Raw genomic sequence first — 23,071 nt, 5'->3', positions numbered from 1 at the left:
TTAAATCCGTGTCGAGTTTAAACGTGGAAGTGTATTTGTTTGTTAACTTTTAGAAAGTATTAACTGCACCATTTTCGATTCGAACGCACCGTATAAATGCGAGTCATTTTTCTATTTTGTCAGTGTTAAGTTTGTTGTTTGATATCATAAGTACAATGCGGAAGTTAACTTAGTGGTTTGGTGTTCGTACCAAAAAGCAGTAAGTACCTTTTTTATTGTTTTATTTTAATGCTTTAACATTTGTTATTATCTTATAAAGGTTTTAAAGATCATCTTAGTACTCCCACCCCGTAACCACAACTAGAACAGCAGCAATCTTAAATGTAAGTTTCTTTTTTTTTAGATAAAATGATAATTAATAATAATTTATAGATGAACTTAAGTCAACTGAATCAAACCTGTCTCGCAGAGGGAGAATTTGAAAAACCGATTGTCAAATTGTATGACTTGGCGCTAGGCGTTCCGTTCAAAATTACGAGCGCCAAAATTGTTACAATTAGAAAATTCCGTAGTATTTCTTCCTACTCGTGTGACAGAAGCTTTCCGTCCGAGACTAGAAAAATTTGCATCGGGGGAGTACAAACTGGTCTACGAGGGAGCCAAAGATATTGGAAAGACCAACTCTTTACAAAAATTTAAAATAATTCAAAATTGATCTACATATTATACAGGGCAAGTATTATTTACTGTTATATATAGTAAATCCCGATGAGCGTAAAGCAGATCATTCATAGAGCGCAAATTTTAATTTTTCCTTACAAAAATTAAAAAACCATATTTTCGACAAGTTCACTGTTAGAGATAGTGATGTGTGACTTAGGAGACTAAATAAAAATATTGAATCTTGCAACCAAATCGTTTCTATGGAAAATGATTTATCTATTGGTTAAAAATAAAATTACAAACGACAATTCAACGTCTTAAAGCTATTAGAAAAATTATTCTTAATCACCAACATAAGCATTTTGGATTAGGATTACAAAGCAGCAGCGGCGAGACAAATATAAATCAAATGGTTGTATGGGAATCGGAAGCGTAAATAATTTTTTATTATATTTTTATTGCAGATCATGGTCAAACAACTCACATTAGAAAGCCTTTGTAGTAAAACAATTTGCGAAAATATTAGGTGTAGTGCTGATTTCTTGCTTGAGTCACCGTTATCTTGGAAACTAACGATACTAACATTTAAATATTATATCTGATGAGAATTCTCTATTACATTTAGAATTAATTCTGTTGAATAAGATATTTGGACCGTCTTATGGAAATAGCATTTTGGCAACTCCAACCATTGATTTTTATGGGTCAGTTATTACAGGATGAAATATGCGGAAATTTTAGTTTGTAAATCTTGCCACTCGATATTTCTTTATATTTCAACTGGGTAAAAATATAAAAAGAAAAATTTTGTATTTGTTTTGGATTACAATAAACAATTTTGGTGTCAAAGCTGCTTTGAAGAAGTTTTGTTCAATGTAATGTGTTAATGCTTCACGGTGACGCGAAATATGGAAAAAAGTTACGCTTGTCTGATCGCAGGTCTTCTATGTTCTGTGGTTTATTATAAATATATAACCGTAAATAAGGCTTTTATGTAATGATGTATTAACACCACATAATAATTACACAGAAGTTTGGATTTGTATAATTTACTTATTATATACATTATTACTACTTTAAGTTCTCGTTAAAAGCTAAATTATTTCGTTGATATTGCACTCTAATCGCGCCAACTGAGACTCCAAGTTCCTTTTTAAGTTGAAGGCATCACAAATGACACTTTTTTCTTTGCCGTCCCTGAACACTTCGAGCCAATCTGTTAACGGCGTTGGAGCTGCAAACGCTTCAATTGTCGTAGTTTTCTTCTTCTTCTTGCGGGATACGATCGACGCACTTTGTTTTCGTTTTGTCGCAGATTTTTTGGTTTCTTGTTGCTATTGTTCTACAGGAACGAGGCTGGATCACTTCTGACTGAGGAAATTGCAACTCGAAATTTTCCAATCAATTATACAATTCGTTGGATGTCACAATTTGCTCCTGAGTCATCATGCGCACGTATTTATCTTAGAACTTATTAATTTATTTCAACCCGTCTACGTCGTCTACCCACGAGTCGTGCGAGTTATCCAATCCCAACCAGCGCACTAGAACGATATTGCCTAGTTTGCGCAACACCTTTTCGACGAGATATAAGTCAGGGTTAACTGTATTCTGAATTTTTTTTTTCATAAAACCCGCCCATAATGAGTTTACCCTGCATATCTTGAAGCAAACACGTTACGGGGTTAGTAACCCGCACTTTAACAATTTTAAATAATTCCGTGGTCCAATTCGGTGTATAACCTTTGTTAGACTCGTGTTTGACTTTGCTGATTAAAACGATGTAACCGACTTTAAGTTTACGAGGACCGAATATTTTTATGCGACTATACGCGGTTTTCAAAATTCTCTTTTCGTTGCTCTTACTCAGATCGATCGGTTTCGTACCTTTCGTTCTGTGTTTTGTGTTATTGTATTCTTCAACGGTAGAGGCGAGCACATCGATCTATTCGTAGGTGCCGCGTAAAGAAAAATGTCGAAATAATTTCTCTTTGAGAGTACTTTGGGATTGAGGTTATGTGCGATTTTTTGCTCCTTAACCGGCCTATTATTACTACTTTTAATTCATGCAATGCAAGCAAGTTCAATTCATCAACAACCAATGCAGGAGGAATCCAGAAGATTTGTAAATAGTATTGCAATAGCCTGTAAAAAAAGTTAGTAGCGTATATCTTTTTGACAATACGTTATATTCGTTAAGATACCTCTAGGGACGGCACTGGATTTAACAATTTTAATCTGGTTGTAACAAAAATAGAACTTTGTTACTGTAAGTGACAAATTGGAACAAGGTCGGGCGGTTTTTTTAAATATTATGATGATGATGATCTCTTGGTTCCTGTCAAATCAGTTAAAACGAATTGACATATTTTATTTCTCAGACAACTTGCACTTGATTCAGGTGAATAAGTTTACATTACAAAGCCTTTGATAAAGTTTCGCATCGATGCTTGTAATTTAAACGTGAAATTAAAAATAATAATAAAAAATAAACTTTAGACATAAAGCAATGGTTGTTTGGTTAAAAACCTGGGGGAAACTTAAGTAAAAACATAATTTGAATTGAAATTTTGAATATTCGGAATGGCAAAAATTCAAATGATTTACAAAATTTTTAATTTGGTTGAGGTCGGGAGGGATCTTTGGAAGGTCATAACTTATCGCAGAAATGTATGCAAAATTTCAAATCGGTTGGCCATTTATTACATTGAGTACTATCAACTACAAACTACAAACTAAAAAATTAAACTAACTAGTAAAATGAAGTTCATGAAAACCTCATTTGATGTTAGGACTTATAAAAAAAACGAAGGGTTTGATTTCTTAAAAGTACGAGTTAAACTTGACTTGAAAAGTAAATCTTTAATTTCACTTTATTTCAGAAACCTAATACCAAGGTAGAATTCACCGCTGTTTTCAAAAATAGCGAGGTGCCCCCACTACTTTCAACACGCTTTTCATTGGGATTGCATCGCAGAAAATTTATAAACTCCGTTGGACATACGAGTTGAAAACTCTTCCGCCTAAGTTGCTTCAAAAGACTATTAAACGATGCGGCGAAGGCACTCGCGTACTATCCAAACTAACTTACTAAAACTGATTAAAACTAAATAAATGTAATATGGAATCGCTATGGAAGTTTTCAAAAAATTATTACTTACTATAAAATATATAACATTTTAATAAAATAGTCGATAAAATGATGAAACTATTTATTTTCTAAATTTAAGTCACGGGTAAGTAATAGAAAAGTAATAAAACATTTGCAAGCATTAAAATACTTAAAATGGCGCCCTGCTGTTATTTTCATATTTTGAGATATGTTTTTTAGGTCAAACATTGGACATTTTAATTATATATGCATGCCAAATTTCATCGTGCTATATAAAAGGGTACAAAATAATTTACGCGGGCACCTTGTAATAACAACAAAAACTAGACACATTGTACACCGCAAATAATTTTTTCTACTATCGTCTGTAAAATACCTAATTACGCACCGATCTAGCGTGCGGGAAGCGTCGCTTTACCACGTCGGTTTCGTTTCCCACGAATCCAAGCCACTTCGGACATTTCCGGGATTTTACCGCACGGGTTTGGGAGCAATCGGATGTTTTCGGAGATATTTCCCACACTTTGAATTTTGACGTTTGTCAATTTTGACAGTCATGTCAGTGAATGTATTCGTGTTTTGCGAAAATGTACCCAAAAACTAACGTTCGTAGAAAAAGTATAGTATGCAACACGTTCGGTAAACTTTTTAACTCACCCGTTTATTTAACACTCGCTCCGCTCGTGTCAAATAAACTCGTGAGTCAAATGCCGTTTACCGCACTATACTATATAAAATATACTATTGTGATCAGCTAGTTCACTAATTTTGCTGAGTATAAAGATTAAGTTCAGTAGTAATTGGTACTTGGTATATTTGGTATATTTGGTATATTTTGTGCTAGCTGAGTAACAAGCAGGATTAAGCTGCAATTGCATGACACCACTGCTTGTATAAATATAAATTAATATTTTGTGTGTATTAAGTTTCACCCCTGTCAGTCGCAGTTGAATGAAAGTGGACATTTTAAAATGTACATACCGATCAGCAATTATGATCGCCTATGAAAGAAATATACAGAAAAGAGAGAAAAAGGAAAAAAAGAGAAAGAAAAAGTCACTAAGGAGAAAAATAAATAAAAAAGTACAAAATAGTACATATAACCGAACTTCATTTTTAAACTCCGCTATAAAAAAGCGGTGTTTTGTATGGAGATTACTCTCATCATCTCAGGTTGGTGAGAAAAGCAATACTTAAGTAGTCACAAAAAATCTATGCTTAGTGTACATTTTACATTTTGGAAACAACCTATATAATAAAGTAATTTTAAATACTAACCTAGATTGCCCACATAACCGAAAAACGTAATTTGATTAATTTCAAATTATTTCTCTGTTAGTATTCGGTGCTAGATTGGGTGCGTTATCACAGGCTTCGCCACATGTCGGATGGGTCTATATGAAAAGGCACACTGACGTGATCAACAAAGGGCGTGAAATTGAGATAAGAGATGATCCATTGATTAGATTTTACATAAAGTAACCAAAATACTGAAAATAAAAATTATTAAAAAATGAATAAAAACAAATTGAAACTTTGACACTTCCAAATCATCCCTTTCAGACTGAGATAAGTAGGATCAGTCAGATTTGACCGTGAGGAATTTTAATTTGGCGGTGTAAGTTGGCGCCAAATTTAGGCATAAAAAAGTGTTTAAGGGAACTATAATAATATTATAATTTGAAATGAAATTTTGAATATTTGGAATATCATAACTTTCTTCAGGAAGGTGTGCAAAATGTCAAATCGGTTGCGCATAAAAGTTTAGAGATTCTAATGTTTTTTTTAATTTGGTTGAATCCAGCAGGGCATATTGAAATTAAATTTAAAATCGATGGAGTATGATTTCGCAAAATTGAGGGATTCTAATAGTGTAAAAAGTTTTATTTTTTTGAGGTCGCGTGGAAATTTTTGATATTTTGGAAGCTCATAACTTTCCTTAGAAAGGTGAGCAAAATTTCAAACGGGTTGTACTAAATTGCCCAAATTTCAAAGAATATAATATGGGAGAGCAGAAGACTTTTTTATTGATGGAGAAACATCAAGTATACCATAAGCTGTGGTCTTAAAAAAGTATATTTTGAGTGAATTAATATTGCAAATAAACACTCTTCTTTTGTTAAGCATTAGTTTTGGTTAGTTTTGGTTACGGCCACATGGAGGAAGTAAGTTCTTCATTAAGATTACTAATAGTTATTGCAATAGGTGGCGTTTTAACCACGATTTGAATTAATATAAAATCATTTTTTAATAATTAAAATAATTAATTATTCAAGAAAAATTTACAAAAAATAAAAAAGGAACTATTGCAATGAAATGTTTCTGCCAGTTGTTGCTCTCACTTTTACATAAAAAGGATTATCGCTGTCTATGTATTTATCAGCAGATATGCGCGGATAATGTTACCAACTGCAAACTAAAAAATTGAACAGTTAATGCAAACCTCATTTCATATTAAGACTTATATAAAAAAAAAACGAAAAGGCTGCATTTCATTTTTCAAAACTACGATTTAAATTTGACCTAAAAATTATATCTTTTATTTCCCTTTATTGCAGAAATCTAAGACCGACGCAGAACCTATTCACGGCGGTTTTGACAAATGGTGAGGGATACCACAACTTTCACCACGCTTTTCCTTGGGATTATAGAGCATCAGAATTTTTGCATATGTTCCATGTCACGACTATTGCCATTGAATTCTTTCATAAACTTGGTTGGGCGTACGACTTGAAAACTGTTTCGCCTGAAGTACTTCGGAAGACTATTGAACGGTGTGGCGATGGCACATGGCGATGGAATTTTTGCATTACCTATCTTTAAAAAATTGTTTGAAATATTTATTAGCAAATGATTTCAGCGAAATTTAATAATAAAACGTATTTAGTACCAATTAATGTTAATTTTTACAAACCTTGATTCCTTCTTTACGGTAAGTTAAGCAAGTTTTGTTTGAATAATAATACATAGGTATATGTCTATCATAATGTGTTGCTCTTTTATGTGACGGGTAGGCACCAGTTTTCATGTATGACAGTATGTTGAATAAATACCCAGAAATGTTTAATAAAAGTATTATTATTTAGTTATTAATTAATACAGTGGGGGGTCACTTAAAATTTTGGAGTAGGTTCTTCATTTGGTGTGAATAAAATGATGAAGGAGATGCTTAACAACAGAGCACCTGCTATTTTTCGAACTTAACAGTCAGTACCTACTTCAATTTTGGTATGAATAAAATGAAGCAGTTAGTCAAATAATTTTATGTTACCTCACATGCTCAATTCAGTTGTAAATTCGATTTCATAAGTAATGACCGAATTTAGTTCACAGAGACTATCGAGATGTTGATTATCGAATTTTGTATAGATTTAACCAGAAGGAAGAAAGAAATTTTTTAAGAGACGAGTTTGAAAGTAGAGGTGGTGCTTTAAGTGCTACTGAAAAAATGAGAAGTTTTCTCCGTCACGTTGGTGATTCGAGATTCCAATGTTGTGTGAGTGAGGATATAGGAGTGCACCAAACAACAGCTTCGTTAACACTCGCAAACGTAATGCAGAACAGTTGAAGCGAGAAAATTCGTACAATAGATGTTTGACTCGAGAACGTGTTTTGATTAGTTGACACTGAAGCAGCGTTTTCCTGTACTTCAACACAAAATGAAAATAGAAACATAAAAAATGCCAACTCAACGACGAAGATTTCCCTATTTTGGAAAGTGTGAACAATGATAGGATGGGGCTTTATAGTTTGTATATTATAGTGAGGCAATTGTACGCCAGAGAGGACAGCTAAGAAGAGACGTAATAGCAAGAAGAAGTGAAGATTGCTTTGAGGCAGTACTATGTAAGTGAATCAAAATACACAACAAATATTCTTCTTCTTCTTCTTTTTCTCTGGCACTACAACTCATCGTGAGTCTTGGCCACGTTTAGGGTTCCTCTCCGATGTTGTGAATCCTGTGCGCTGATTTCCCATTGTCTTATCCCTATTTTCTTAAGGTCGGTAGCAATTGCATTCTTTTCCGGGGCGTCCTACTGAGCTTTTTCCGTCTGGCCTTCCCAGTACACGTTGTTAATGAGGCGCTTCTTTGTCATGAACAAATTCTTACAAATTGCTGCATTTGCCAGATCTTTTTGGATATTAGAGTTGAACAGCCGCGTAACCTGCTAATCTTTTATCGGTATTCATATTCCTTTTGTAAACCTAAAGACAACTGTTCCAAAAGAACTAAACTTTAAAGTTCTGGTGTAGAAGGTTTCTGATTTCATCACTTTTTGGCAGTTTTTCCTTTTATTACTGATTTTGTTTTCTTTTTCTGATCGGTTGTCTTATTATAGAAGAAGTCTTGGATGTTCCAGATACATAATAGTTAGAACTTAGAAATTATATCCTTATCATGAATATTGGAACAAATTATGTTGAAGCTATTTAAAATGGTTATAAATTACTACTTTTATGCACTATAGACCTACTTACATTTTACTCTGCAAATTGAAAGATTTATTTTTCCTTCCAATTAATTAATTAATTCAGTTCAATCTTCTTATTTCCGGTTTGACTTTAATCAGTCTTTATTTTTCAGGTTGTTAAACTTTTTTCATTTGTGATTTATTTTCGAGGCATTGCATTTGCTTTCTTTTTTTTTAATATCGCGTATGTTTGATTTTTACAAAACTATGGGAAATTTTTCGTTAACATTTTAGATGGTTCCCCGAATGTGTCCTCTTCCATATCCATGATTGTAAATTAGATTGCAATTTATTTGTAAGACAAATATAGGTACTGCAACACTAGCGCAACGCGGCACATCCTACCACTAATCAAACCTGTATGGACTCTTTGAAAAAACTATGGAGCTATTTGTGATCCGAAGCATGTACTTAAAAAGCTAAACCACGTGCTTGTTTCCATACGAAAAGTTTATTCATACCAAACGTAAGTATGTGCTCAATTCGTTAACATATACTCCGATTTTCTTTAAGCACTTGCTACGAGTATGTAATCAGTTTTAATTAATACCACGCATTATACCTACACAGGTACTCCACACGTAGAAGCATTGAGAACATATGCTCACCTCTAGATATATTAGGCGATATATTGTGATTATGAAATTTTTTGTTGAAAATGTTACATTTTTGACACATTAAGTAAATATTGAAATTAAATTAAATATCGATGGAAGACTGGTCCAGGATTCTTATTGGTATTTATTAGAAAGTGACGTGGTTCCTAGTCAAAAAAGTTGTTTATCTATTTTAAACTCCTCTATTTCGTTCTGTTCCAGCTTATGTTTTCACGTACATAAACCAGCTGTACCAGTTTACCAGCTTACGTTAGTGCAAGAAGCGAGCTTGAAATCGTCTTGTTTAGTTGCATCATGTAAATCACCCATCTGCAGTATAGTAGTGAGATTTGGTTAAGTTAAACATGGATTCAACAAACAGACGCTGCATGTATTCCACGAACTTATAATCAACAGGCATGTCCATTTTTTGGAGGTCTGATTTCAACGCTCTCTGTTGCGTCCGAGTGATTTTCTGCCTGTTGGGATCGCATGTGCACTGTGCCCATTTGTATTTTAAACACCCTGTATCTCTACACAGATCTTTTAAAAAGGACATAATTTTTATGTTGCGTTTTTTCGAAACTTTTCAATAACAACGGAAAATGGACGGACACGTTGTACACGAGGAAAAATTTTACGATGAGCTAGTTCACCTGAAAAAATATTTGAACTATATTATTTTCGATAGAACACTTTGTACGTAATCAATCTAAATGGAAGTTGTGTCCATGTTGTGCCTACTTGATACTAAAATGTTATCTGTGTGCGCAACGTTGATGATTTTGCCTAGGTTATTTTACAACTAACATCTACAGCCAAAACTCTTTCAAGAAACGTCTTCTCCATTAGTGCAATGAGTTATTTAAAAAGGGAAACAAGCTAGGACCCTCTTCTTATTCCAATCTTCTACATCTCATAATAATCGACAGAACACTATTTTGTGCTAGCTGGATTAAATGGATATTGCTATATTATTGATAACAATGCCAATAAAAATAATGCTAAAAGCAGCTATAATTCCATGACGCCACTGCTTGCATAAATAGAAATTAATATTTTGTGTTAATCAAGGTTGACCCTTGTCAGTCGCGGATGAAAAGAATGGCGAATATTAATACCAGTGTGAATGCAGATTTTTTAGCAGTCATGGTCGTCGATTCTTCAAATTGTACACAGCGATCAGCAATCACGATCAACAAGAGAAATGTGGAAGATGACGGCAGTAGGAGCAAATATAAATGTTTCCTCGGCGAATTTGAAACTCCTCTTGTGTGGAAAAACATTATTCTCCTGCTTTTTTTTCATACAGTGGCCGTATGCTATATTTTTATACACGATTATAAAAAGTATCCCTGGACTATGATTTATGGTAAGATACTGCTTAAAATCTGTTATTTATAATATTTGCTTATGTTTATTGCAGCCTATTTCATCTCTATGATTGCTGGATTTGGAATAACTGCTGGAGTCCATCGCCTTTGGACTCATCGAGCTTATAAAGCCAACACAAAATTGAAAGTCATACTATTGGTTTTATATTCGATGAGTGGAATGGTAAGGCATTTGTTTAAACCGCATAGTTATTAGAAAATGACATGTCTGTCCTAACAAACCACCTTTGCTTCCTCCTCTAGAAGAGCACTTTGGCTTCAAGGAAGTACAGTACCTCTTTCATAGTAATTCCTACGGTCAATGAATTGAGCTCGTACTACACTTAATCCTCTGCCTCCTAGTAGCGTGTAGCTGGTTATGAATTGCAGTTTTCTCCTCATCCAAACACAGCCTATATATACTGTCGCCTTTCATCGCCATGATATGAAGATGCAGATTTCTGCCAGCATTTATAATCGCGCGCCACTGACACTTTTTCCACACTTTTAGTCCTGAAGCTATTAGAACCGTCGATTACCTCATTTCCTTCCTTCCTCAATGCCTTCCGAGCCATTTATTCAACTCGCTCTAGAGTTCACTATCCACTATTCCAACGGAAGGCTCCGGTCCAGTCAGGCTGCAAACCAGTATGTTAGTCATCTCGTTGCCGTTGAGCAGGTACCCAGATGGGATTGACAGAATAACCTTCAGCCAGTTTTGTGATGGCTTATAAATTTTAATCTTCATTTTCAACCATTTTCTTTCTAAACAGTGATTTCGAACCATGCAATTCGTTTTTTCTTTGAGAATTTAATAAATGTTGCCGAAAAAACATCACATTGGTATAAGGGAATGTTTGACATATTACGTACTTATCGTTTGGAGAGTATAGAACAGTGAAAGTACGGGGCATAGAATGAAGATGGAATGAGGAAATGAATACTTTGATCAATGTTTTAAGTTGAATTTTAATGAATGATGATTGCAAAAAATATTCTGATTTTTAAACATCTGTTTTTAGAATTCGGTGGTCGATTGGGTGCGCGATCACAGGGTACACCATAAATATTCGGACACCAATGCCGACCCACACAACATCAATAGAGGATTGTTTTTTTCCCACGTTGGTTGGCTCTGCATGAAGAAACACCCCGATGTGATCAAAAAGGGGCGTCAAATTGACATCAGTGACCTAACAGATGATCCACTGATCAGATTTCACACAAAGTAAGGCAAGATCTACATTACTTTGGCCATATGCAGGTTACGACAAGGGATTGGTTCGCAAAGAATAATTTTAACAAACGCAAAACAGCTAATATTCTTTTCTTTATGACATATTGATCTCTGGTACAAACATACTGAGTATATTCTATGTTTTAGGTATTACGGGTGGTTTAAGCTATTGTTTTGCTTTGTATTTCCAGCAATGATCCCTCCTTTACTTTGGGGTGAACCATGGATGGTGTCCATTTTGGCAAATTCGTTTGTTAAATACGTTACATTGTTAAACACAACTTGGACTGTAAATAGTTTAGCACATTACTATGGAAACAAGCCATACGATAAGTGAGTATAAATTCATTATTTTATTTATATGTTTACAGTAGAGGCAATATGCAATTGTTATTACGAGAATCTCTCTAGTTCTATTTTATTGTAACTGAAATTTGAAATACGTTTTATTTATTTCAGAAATCTAAAACCGACGCAAAACTTATTTGTGTCCCTTGTGACAAAGGGCGAGGGTTACCACAACTTTCACCACGCTTTCCCTTGGGATTATAGGGCATCAGAATTTTTGTATGTGTTCGATTTCACGACTATTGTCATAAATCTATTTAAGAATCTGGGTTGGGCATACGACTTGAAAACTGTTTCGCCTGAGGTACTTCAGAAGACTATCGAACGGTGCGGCGATGGCACTCACCAACTAAATCAATATTCGGGACCAACGTTGAAAAGTCTTTAATAGTTGTTAAATGAAATGAAATATTTTCGTCTCCAATACATTTATTTAAAATGCTGCTGTAACAAGTCAAATATATTTTTTAAGGTTGTTGCAATGACCAATATATAACCAAACATTTTTCCGTATTTTGTTAAAATGTTTTAATCTCTGTTAGTGTTAATGTCTATTAACCTTCTTTCTATTGTCCATTCAATTAATTGGTGGATATCAGTTTTCTTAAATGCGACATATTGAAATACCCTAATGAACATTCCCAGAAATAAATTGAATTAATACATCATACAGGGTTAGTCATTCAATTAATTATTTTCGTATTTTGTCATTATAGCAAAAACGCTTAAATTTGGGTACAGGGGACGTTACATGAGAAATGAAATAAAAAAAAAGGAATAAAATCGTACCTACTCTAGTTAAAATAAGAAATTTTAGTAGCCTGTATATATGCCACATAAGTGACCTGTATAGGAGCATTGGGGAATACATGCTCAGTTTGAATCATATATTATAAAAATAAATTTTATATATTTATATTTTATAATTTATACATTTTACAAAGACGCATGTTGAAATTAAATTTAATTAAGTAGTCGTTACTAATAAAATTTTCTCAAATAACAAATAACACGCGGCGATTATCGTAAGAATTATTTGAAGCAATACGGAGTGACGTCAGAGTACTTTAATCTTGGATCTTCAGTATTATTCGGTAAATCTTAGAAGTGAGATTTGGTTAACCATGATTTCAACATTAACAATGTTGGACTTGGTAGGGAATATGTTGGTCACGCATTTTCTAGTCGTGTGAGTTGGACACGAGGAACAATTTTATGACCGGCTAGTTCACCGGATGTTTACAGTTTACCTACGAGTATTGTGTGTGCCTTGAAAAGTCGCGTAGACGACATTTTGTTAAATAAGAGCAACAACAAAAACATTTGTGGATTATAGCAATTCGGAATAGGATCTGTTCACGTTGCTAGAACACGAGTATTCTAACTAGTGGCTTCAGATTCTTACCTCTAGATCGAGGGAACAACGAACACAGCCCCATCGTACCTGAACAAGGATAAACCCATCACCGTCTCGAAAGGCAGCAATGAAAATAGTACTGGAAGTGTTAAGAATCGTTACGAATTATTTTATTTTTAATTTTAACATTATTGAATTTATTACGTTGAATTACCCAAGGTTGAAAATTACCTATTTATTTAAATTCCCAACGTAAAATCGTTGCGCGATAATTATTTTGATTTAATTTTAGTCCGCAAGTTTAACTTAGCAATATTTAAAACAAAAAAAATTGTGTGTTTGAACTTCTTATAAATTGATTTGCTTTTTCTAAAAACCTAAAATAATGGCAACTGAATCAGACCAATCTAGTACAATGCTGGAAGTTGAACCACACATACTTTCAGAAATTTTCTGTGTCGTACCAGAATTTGAGGGTAACCAAATCTTTTTAGGAAAGTTTATAAACGCGTGTGATTGTGCTTATAATATGGCAACAGCGCAACAAAAAATACTTTTAGTTATTCACATAAAAAATAAGCTCCGCGGTAGAGCAGCTCAATTAATTAATTCTATCTGGAAACTATTAATTCTACACTTTGGTGATTCTAGAGATTTACCTTTCATAATTCATGACCTTCAACGTCTTACACAATTGCCCAATGAATTGGCATTAACTTTTTTTAACCGTCTTCAAGTCTTAAATGCGAAAATGCATTAATGTGTTCAAAAATCTACCACATTAGGATCCAAAGAGCAAAAGGATGCTCAGATAGTTTTAATTTAGACTATGGCCCTTAATACACTTCTTACAGGTTTAGAGCCTAGATTAGGTCAACTTATTCGTGCTAGTAATCCCACCTCACTCTTAGAAGCCCTAGCAAGGATTCGTCGAGAACTCCAACTCTCATATTTGGAAAATCAAAAATCTGTCAAATCTTATCCTCCTAAATCACCATCTGCGAATATTCGAACCCCTCTTCAGCAACCCAAATGCACTTTGTGTAATAAAATTGGCCATACTTCAAATCAATGTAGAAGTACGCATCAGCAAGTCAAACCAAATTTTTCGCAATATTCACATACCTTCACATGACCTTCTAATTCGTTTCAACAAAGCAACATTAGCAACAATTCGAATCAAATACCTATGAAATCTTCAAACTCTTATCCTAAGCCACATTTTATGAATCCAAACCCGCAGCGAACTCATCATGTAAACTCAAACCCGATTTACATGGACGGTTATTCCGGAATTTTCCAGGAATTTTCACATGAAAGTTGTACTCTCCAAGAAGATAGTAAACTTTAAAATCATTATTCTAACCATCCAGAAAACTGCGAACTAGAGCAGGATTTTGACGAAAGCCCTTATGATACCCCACCTGACGAAATGTGTCCAAACCCGATTTTCGAAATCAATTCCCAAATTCAGACCCTGAATTTAGACAACATGAATTCCAATCTAAACTTTCCAGAACAGAACTTCTGATAAATCCTCTTCTTACGGTAAATTAAAAAAAATTATACTATATTTTTGACGCTACACAAAAATTTAAAATATTAATAGATACAGGCGAAGGTATTTCTATCTTTAAATATAAAAACCGGTGAAAATTACCGAACACGAGTTCCAGAAAATATTACCATCCAAATCAAAACATTTCATTAAAGAATCGACACTTATTGCGTTCACGGATAACGACAAACATAAGGTCTATCTTTACGATTTTGATATCGAATTTGACGGAATTCTCGATTTAGATTTTCTTGATCACTATCAACATATAATCGATTTTGAAGTCCAAAAAACTTATAACGAACAAAACAAACAATGCCTTTACATAAAGTAGGACATAAATCTGTTTTTCCCAAAATTTCTAACAAACTTGAAAAAGAAAAATTCAAAATTGCATTATAATCGAACCTAGAACCGAAAGAATTTTCAAATTTAAATCTAATTGAACAAATAGAGACGCTATTCTCCACTCCCAAGAATGCGAAAAAGTCAGGTTACCTAATGCTTTAGTTAAGGTAAGTAACAAAAACCCGAAAACTATAGATTTTTCAAATTTATCTATCGAACCTGTTGACATAAATCTTAACGAAAAAGAAGTAAATAATGTTTTCAATTTAAATTCTCAACCTGTTGATAGGCGCGGTATAATTCAATCCCAGTTACGCACCGATCATTTAAACGAAGAAGAAAAAGAATTAATAATGTGTTGACTTTTCTGATAAATTCTATTTAGAAGGAGATCATTTAAGTTTCACCAACGAAATTAAACATACTATTGAAACGAACAACGTCAGACCGATTTTTACAAAATCACAAACAAGAGGTAAAGTCACAACTCAACAAAATGCTCGAACAAGGAATCATTCGACCTTCCACTTCTCCATTGTCTTCCCCTGTTTGGGATGTCCCAAAAAAATTAGACGCTTCTATGAAACAAAAATGGAACGTAGTCATCGACTATCGCAAACGAAACGAAATAAATATACCCTTCCCAATATTTCCGACCTCTTAGGCCAGTTAGGCAGATGTCAATATTTCACTGCTTTGGACCTAGCATCTGGGTTTTACCAAATTGAAATTGATCCCAAGGTCGTTGCCAAAACTGCATTTTCCGTTGAAAATGGTCATTTTGAATTTCTCTATTTACCCTTCGGACAAAAAAATTCTCCATCCACTTTCCAACGTGTCATGGACAACATTCTCTTAGGTCTTCAAAACGAACGATGTATCATTTACATGGACGATATTATCATTTATTCCGCTACCATACACGAACATATACAAAGGTTAACTGGTGCAAACCTCCAACTCCAACCTGACAAGTGTAAATTTCTTCGAAAGGAAGTAGCTTACTTAGATGGCGTCTTAAGCTTGAAGAATACGACTTTACCATTGCGTATAAGCCCGGTAAAATAAATAAGAACGAAGACGCTCTATCCTGTGTTAAAATTAACCACATTCAAGATTGTTCACACAGACCATCTACATGTAAAGAAGAAATCATTCACGATGACAATTTTAAGAATTCAGATAACGAAGACGACAGCGGAAGTTACTGAGGAATACAACAACTTCGCATACCTTCATAAAACCCAATCCCTTATAGATTATTCCAAAATGGAAATCTCTAATTCCCAACTTCTAGACAAAAACCACAAAGATATTGTCATTTTTTTTGGCAATCAAAACTTGATGATTTGCATAACAAAATAATGGACGATATTTTTGAAGAAGATGTAAATTTTACATTTAACAAAATTAACATTTTTTCTAGCAAAACCGTCAAAGGCAGAAAATATTATATAATTCCTCTTCCATATGACAATAAAACTGTAGTTCAATGTTTATTCTATATTTTATTCGCAGCAAAAAATAACTTTGATCTTTCAAAAATATATTGGATTGAAAATAATTTACAACCTCCGATATTAGAAGCATTCTCCTTTATATATTCAGAAAAGGATATAAAACTAAGAATCTGTCAAGATATAGTTCGAACTCCTGATCAAGACGAAATCATTCTAGATCAATACCATTCGGGTATAAATAACTTAGCGAATAAAACAAAAATATAATTGGCCAACCTTGACCAAAAATGTCGAAAATTATATTGCGAAAGTGCGAAATCTGTCAGAAAGTCAAAATCTATCGTAAAACCCTCAGCACACCATTAGTTATCACGGAAACTCCCAAAACTCCTTCTGGGCGAATTAACATCGATGTTTTCGAATTCCCAGTTCGTAATTACGCCCTTACCATAAAAGATGAACTCACAAAATTCACCCAAGCATATCCAATCAAAAACAAAAATGCTTCTACAATCTTAACTACTTTTCTTCTCTACTTCCAACATTTTGGAACTACAACAACACAAAGAATAAAAGGCATCGTTTTTCCCCTTATGAACTAATATTTGGGCACACTTCTAGTAGGCCTCCAGAAATTCTGTATAACGAAGCACAACCCATCACCAAATGCATCCGAGATCTAAATAATCACATGTAGCATTCTTATAGAGTCGCGAGTACCCGCACTGATCAACAAAAACAAAAATCCAAAAATAACATTTGATCAAGCAATATAATGTAGGAGATAAAGTTTATGTTAAGAAAACTCAAATTTGCGATAAAGCTCAGAATAAATTTAACGATCCGTATGAAATGCTTGAAGTATTTGAAACTTCAGCAACTGTCAAATATTTAGCCACCGAATAAGTTTCAAAATTCAATTTTGACAAGTTTAAACCTTATTACGATTAGATTAAGTTTCTTTCAGGAACTTGGAACTGATCTCTACGGTCGCACCCCAATTCCTCATTACTCCAGTAAATAATACAGTAGGCATCTTCTATCATGAAGAAAGTAATTTAAGAGTATCCAACAACAAATGGACGCTGCTACTATATAAGGAACTAGAACCTATCCGACAGCCTTCAAAACAAGCATTCAAACTCATTACAATCTTTTAACCAGAATTGCTGACTCAGTCGAAGAGAAATTTTCAGAAATTACTATCCACACTGAAAATTATAAATTTAATACTAAACGCGGAACAATTTTTAAATGAATTACCGGAAATCTAGACTCTACAGACGGCGAATACTTCAACGAATCTATAGATAAAGTAACTAAAGACGAACACGAAATCGAAAAGCTGTTAAAAAATCAAATATCGGTTACATCATCTGTAATAAAATCGACGAAGAAACTTTTAATCAAGATCTAACTCAAATTCAAAAATCTCTCTATGATATTTATCAAAGTCAAATTAAAACACTTAATCTTTGCGAAAGCCTTATGGAAAGTTATGTATAGCTAGAGTCCTACCTCAGCGATATATTAAACGCAATCACGGTCGCACGAATCAAAGTTTTATATAGTTCTATTATTTATTTACCCACTAGATTTAGTCATTTCTCTTCAGGAAATTTCAAAATCCTTGACAACAAATTCAACTGAAATTAAAGTTATTTTCGTACTAAGAATACCCTTAATAGAGCCTCAAATATATACATTGTATCGTGTGTTACCTATTCCAATTTTGGACAATCGAACACGATTATTTCATATAATTCCAACAACAATAAAATATATTCTTTACTCTATGTACTACATGAAGATCTGAAAAGCTGCAAACAAATCCGCGGTAAAGAAAGAATCCGATTTAACTTATTGCAATATCCCATCGATAGAGAATCCCTTTGCAAAGCACAGTTGCTTGAGACATTCCGATCGTGTTCCTGTCATATCTCAATCTTCAATCGTCTTCGCCTCCGATTATAACGTCATAGAAACCAACCTCCATTAAATGTGGAGAAAGAGACCTCGTAGCCAAAATGTTGAAAACTAATTTTCTACTTAAACTACAACCGGATTGCAGTGCATTTATTGGAAGCTCCAGAGTAGGAGCTAAATACTTTGTCGAAGAATCTAAGAACGTGACCTACAAGAGCCACGCCGTTGAGCTTCCATATGATTGCTGTTCTCACATTTCAGAGAAGTTTCAACCCACAGAGTTGAAACCCCTGAAACTAAGTAAATTAGAAAACCTACTTCAACCAACCCTTCAGAAACAATCTCATTGGTTGACAATTATTTCGATTATTTTAATCACTGTTTTAGTACTGTTTAGTCACTTAAGTGCGGACACGTACGAGTGACTCTGAAGATGCCAAGTGATATTTTGGCGAAACGTCATTCGAATGATCCTACTCCAGGGTCAAACAACGAACGGATAAACACCCGGATTACCACCAATACACATAGTCCCATCCGTGAAGGACTGAAACAAAACAATATATATATATATATATATATATATATATATATATATATATATATATATATATATATATATATATATATATATATATATATATGATGACACTATATTCCGGGATATCATCCGTTCGCTCGTTGAACTCCGACTGGAATCCTGCATCCGACTGGAATCCTGCAAATCTTGCATCCGACTGGAATCCTGCAGACGTTTCGCCAAAATCTCACTTGGCATCTTCAATGCTCGCGCTCCGAAAACACTTCGAACACTCGGAGCGCGAGCATTGAAGATGCCAAGTGAGATTTTGGCGAAACGTCTGCAGGATTCCAGTCGGATGCAAGATTTGCAGGATTCCAGTCGGATGCAGGATTCCAGTCGGAGTTCAACGAGCGAACGGATGATATCCCGGAATATAGTGTCATCACATTTTTCCATCCGTGAATCAATACGTGAGAATATATATATATATATATATATATATATATATATATATATATATATATATATATATATATATATATATTTCTAGTTTGTGAGTTCTTGGATTCTTTTGATTTTATATATTCTTAAGAAATGGTTCTTGGGTTTTTTTGGTCCTTTTTTAGTGAAATTAAAATAAGTTTCCGTTACTTGTGAAACATTTTATTTTTTGTGACGTTTCGGCCTTCAAGACCCTCTTCAGACATTTAATTTTAACCTTAAGCCAAAAATCAACGGTTCACTATATAGTTGTTTGGTAATTTACAGTTTTACAACATTCACAACAGACATATCGAATATGTAAATCGACAAGACGAACCAAAACAATAATGCCCATATATATGCCATATATATGATATATATATATATATATATATATATATATATATATATATATATATATATATATATATATATATATATATATATATATATATATATATATATATATATATATATATATATATTCTCACGTATTGATTCACGGATGGAAAAATGTGATGACACTATATTCCGGGATATCATCCGTTCGCTCGTTGAACTCCGACTGGAATCCTGCATCCGACTGGAATCCTGCAAATCTTGCATCCGACTGGAATCCTGCAGACGTTTCGCCAAAATCTCACTTGGCATCTTCAATGCTCGCGCTCCGAAGTGTTTTCGGAGCGCGAGCATTGAAGATGCCAAGTGAGATTTTGGCGAAACGTCTGCAGGATTCCAGTCGGATGCAAGATTTGCAGGATTCCAGTCGGATGCAGGATTCCAGTCGGAGTTCAACGAGCGAACGGATGATCCCGGAATATAGTGTCATCATATATATATATATATATATATATATATATATATATATATATATATATATATATATATATATATATATATATATATATATATCCGCGAATCAATACGTGAAAATATTATTTGGCATATTTTGTGCTCCCTGGGAAACAAGAAAGATGTGCTAGCTGGATTAAATGGATATTGCTATATTATTGATAACAATGGCAGTAACAACAATGCTAAAAGCAACTGCAATTGCATAAATAGAAATTAATATTTTGTGTTTTTTAAATTTGACCCTTGTCAGTCGCAGTTAAAAAGAATACCAAATACGAATGATGGTTGACACTTCAAATTGTACACAGCGATCAGCAATCATGTTCGCCAAGAAGTGTGCGGAAGATTGCGGAAATACTAGAAAATATAAATGTTTTGTCGGCGAATTCGAGACTCCTCTCTTGTGGAAAAACATTATTTTTCTGGGTTTTTTTCATATAGTGGCAGTGTTCTATATTTTTATACACGATTATAAAAAGTATCCTTGGACCATGGTATACGGTAAGATACTGCTTAAAATCTAAAATCCGCTATTTGTAATGGGTGTATATGCTCATTGCAGCCTATTTTACGTACATAATTTCTGGATTCGGGGTAACCGCTGGGCCCACCGCCTTTGGACTCACAGAGCATTTTAAGTCAATACAAAGTTGAAAATCATTCTATTGGTTTCATATTCGACGAGTGGATTGATAAGGCGACCGTATAGTTATTAGACAATGACATTTTTAATCCTTTTCTGTGTCCCTGTCCTAGCGGCCAGTACGCTGCACTCTCTAGAACAGCCCTGTACCCTCGAGAAAGTACAGAATCTCTTTCATAGGGGAGTTTGAATAATTCTTCAGGTCATTGAATTAATATTCAAGTACACTTAATGGACTGTCCCCTAGTGCAGCACAACTGGTTGAGGTGAATTCTAGTTCTGCTAGGATTCCTACGGACGTCCCTAGTCGCCATTTATTTAACTCGCTGTTTATCAAACTAGGCATTATTCCAACGGAAGGTTCCGGTCTAAGATAGGCCGTTACCGCCGCATCAGTTAGCCATCTCGTTGCCCTCGAGCGGGTACCCGGACTGAATTGACAGAAATACATTCCGCCAGTCTTGTGATGGTTTATCAAATTTCACAAACTAATCTTCGCTTTGCGCCATTTTCTTTCTAATCAGAGATCTCGAAAGACTTCATTCGTTTTCGTTTTCTGAAAATTTAATTAAATGCTACGGAAAAAATACCACCTCTAAACAACTGTCATTCATCATGATGATTGTTGAACGTCGCAAAGTCTAATTGTGTACAGCAGAGGTCGAAATGATTTGCGCATGTGCATATCGCGTATCCTGATTTTTCTTGATGGTAGAGATTATTAGCATACGAATATAAGGTTTCAACAAACAGAGAAAATTCAATTAGAAATGAAGTAAGTAGGTTGGTAAGTTTTCATCATTTGAAGACTGTGAACCAATGAAAATACGGTACGGGTACGGACACCAACGCCGACCCACACAACATCAATAGAGGCCTCTTTTTTCCCACGTTGGTTGGCTCTGCATGAAGAAACACCCCGACGTTTTCTTTATAACATATTGATGACGTTGTTGTTATTTTGGTTACCGAACTGGGAGAAACATACTGAGTAATATTCTGTTTTAAAGTATTACAGGTGGTTTAAGCTATTGTTTTGCTTTGTATTTCCAGCAATGATCCCTCCTTTACTTTGGGGTGATCCATGGATGATGTCCATTTTGACAAATTCGTTTGTTAAATACGTCGCTGTGTTAAACGCAACTTGGACTGTAAATAGTTTAGCACATTACTATTTAAACAAGCCATACGACAAGTGAGTATAAATTCGTTTTATTTATATATTTATAGTAGAAAAAATATGCAATTGTTATTACGAGAAACTCTCTAGTTCTATTTTATTGAAACTGAAACTGTAAATTCATTTTATTTATTTCAGAAATATAAAACCTACGCAGAATTTACTGGTGACACTCGCGACTAAGGGTGAGGGTTATCACAACTTTCATCACGTTTTCCCTTGGGATTATAGATCATCAGAATTTTTTCATATGTTCGATTGGACGACTATTTTCATAAATTTATTTAACAAGCTGGGTTGGCCATACGACTTGAAAACTGTTTCGCCCGAGATAATTCAGAAGACTATCGAACGGTGCGGCGATGGCACTCACCAACTGAATCAATATACGGAATCAACGTTGAAAAGTCTTTAATAGTTGTTAAATGAAAAAAAATTTTGAAAAGCACTTTTCATTACATGATCAAATTTTTTTCAGTGTTTTATTAAAATGTTTTAATCCCTGTTAGTGGTAATGTCTAATTATCCTTGTTTCTGTTTTTAGTTAAATTGATTTTACCAAATGTGACATTAATAAGTTGTCCATTCAATTAAAAGGTGGATATCAGTTATCCTAAATGTGACAATATATTCAAATGCCATTTATCAATCATTTTTTGTTACATGAGAAATGAAACAAAAAAATGTAATAAAAACGTACCTATTCTAGTTAAAATAAGAAATTTTGGTAGCTTACCATAAATGTGACAACCTCACCTATGTCACCATTGAATCTAGTCTAATTAGAAATCTACGTATACTATTATAAACTTAAGTCTAGTTATTTCTGATGTATACGGCCGCTGAGCGACTTTTGACTAATCCTGTATATATGCCATATACTTGCCCTGCAAAAGAGCATTGGACGTCACATGCTCCGTTTGAATCAAAAAATATATTATGAAAATATATTTACAAATTTGGTTCATATTGAAATTAAGTTAAACTAATAATTGTT

General features: G+C 34.0%; 1 protein-coding gene, 1 long non-coding RNA gene and 1 pseudogene across 3 annotated transcripts; all 3 read left to right on the top strand.

The window, feature by feature from the left end:
* The first annotated feature begins 7 nt into the window (after positions 1-7).
* Positions 8-3,756, top strand: LOC132703240 (uncharacterized). 2 transcript variants are annotated; one of them, XR_009619037.1, is made up of 3 exons: positions 8-199; positions 260-323; positions 3,486-3,756. It is a non-coding gene; the product is annotated as an uncharacterized LOC132703240 (long non-coding RNA). The 2 variants fall into 2 exon arrangements; XR_009619036.1 differs by having other exon boundaries at positions 373-3,756.
* Positions 3,757-9,924: 6,168 nt separating this feature from the next.
* LOC132703071 (acyl-CoA Delta(11) desaturase-like) lies at positions 9,925-12,399 on the top strand. The gene is made up of 5 exons (XM_060672122.1): positions 9,925-10,155; positions 10,210-10,340; positions 11,179-11,384; positions 11,541-11,726; positions 11,853-12,399. Exons 1-5 carry the CDS (start codon positions 9,933-9,935, stop codon positions 12,127-12,129), a joined length of 1,023 nt encoding a protein of 340 aa, XP_060528105.1. The 5' UTR covers positions 9,925-9,932; the 3' UTR covers positions 12,130-12,399.
* An 8,343-nt stretch (positions 12,400-20,742) lies between these two features.
* Positions 20,743-22,489, top strand: LOC132703184 (acyl-CoA Delta-9 desaturase-like; annotated as a pseudogene).
* Positions 22,490-23,071: the final 582 nt, after the last annotated feature.

Source organism: Cylas formicarius, unplaced genomic scaffold (genome assembly GCF_029955315.1).
Source record: "Cylas formicarius isolate icCylForm1 unplaced genomic scaffold, icCylForm1.1 PGA_scaffold_6__28_contigs__length_40554024, whole genome shotgun sequence".
Lineage (NCBI taxonomy): Eukaryota > Metazoa > Arthropoda > Insecta > Coleoptera > Brentidae > Cylas > Cylas formicarius.
This window is presented reverse-complemented; position numbering and strand designations above follow the sequence as displayed.

Bases quoted from the DNA above. Each gene is read 5' to 3' on its own strand.
- LOC132703071 (XM_060672122.1), top strand. From the start codon at position 9,933: ATGGTCGTCGATTCTTCAAATTGTACACAGCGATCAGCAATCACGATC. The intron at 10,341-11,178 runs GTAAGGCATTTG...ATCTGTTTTTAG, and splicing joins TATATTCGATGAGTGGAATG to AATTCGGTGGTCGATTGGGT. The intron at 11,727-11,852 runs GTGAGTATAAAT...TATTTATTTCAG, and splicing joins GGAAACAAGCCATACGATAA to AAATCTAAAACCGACGCAAA.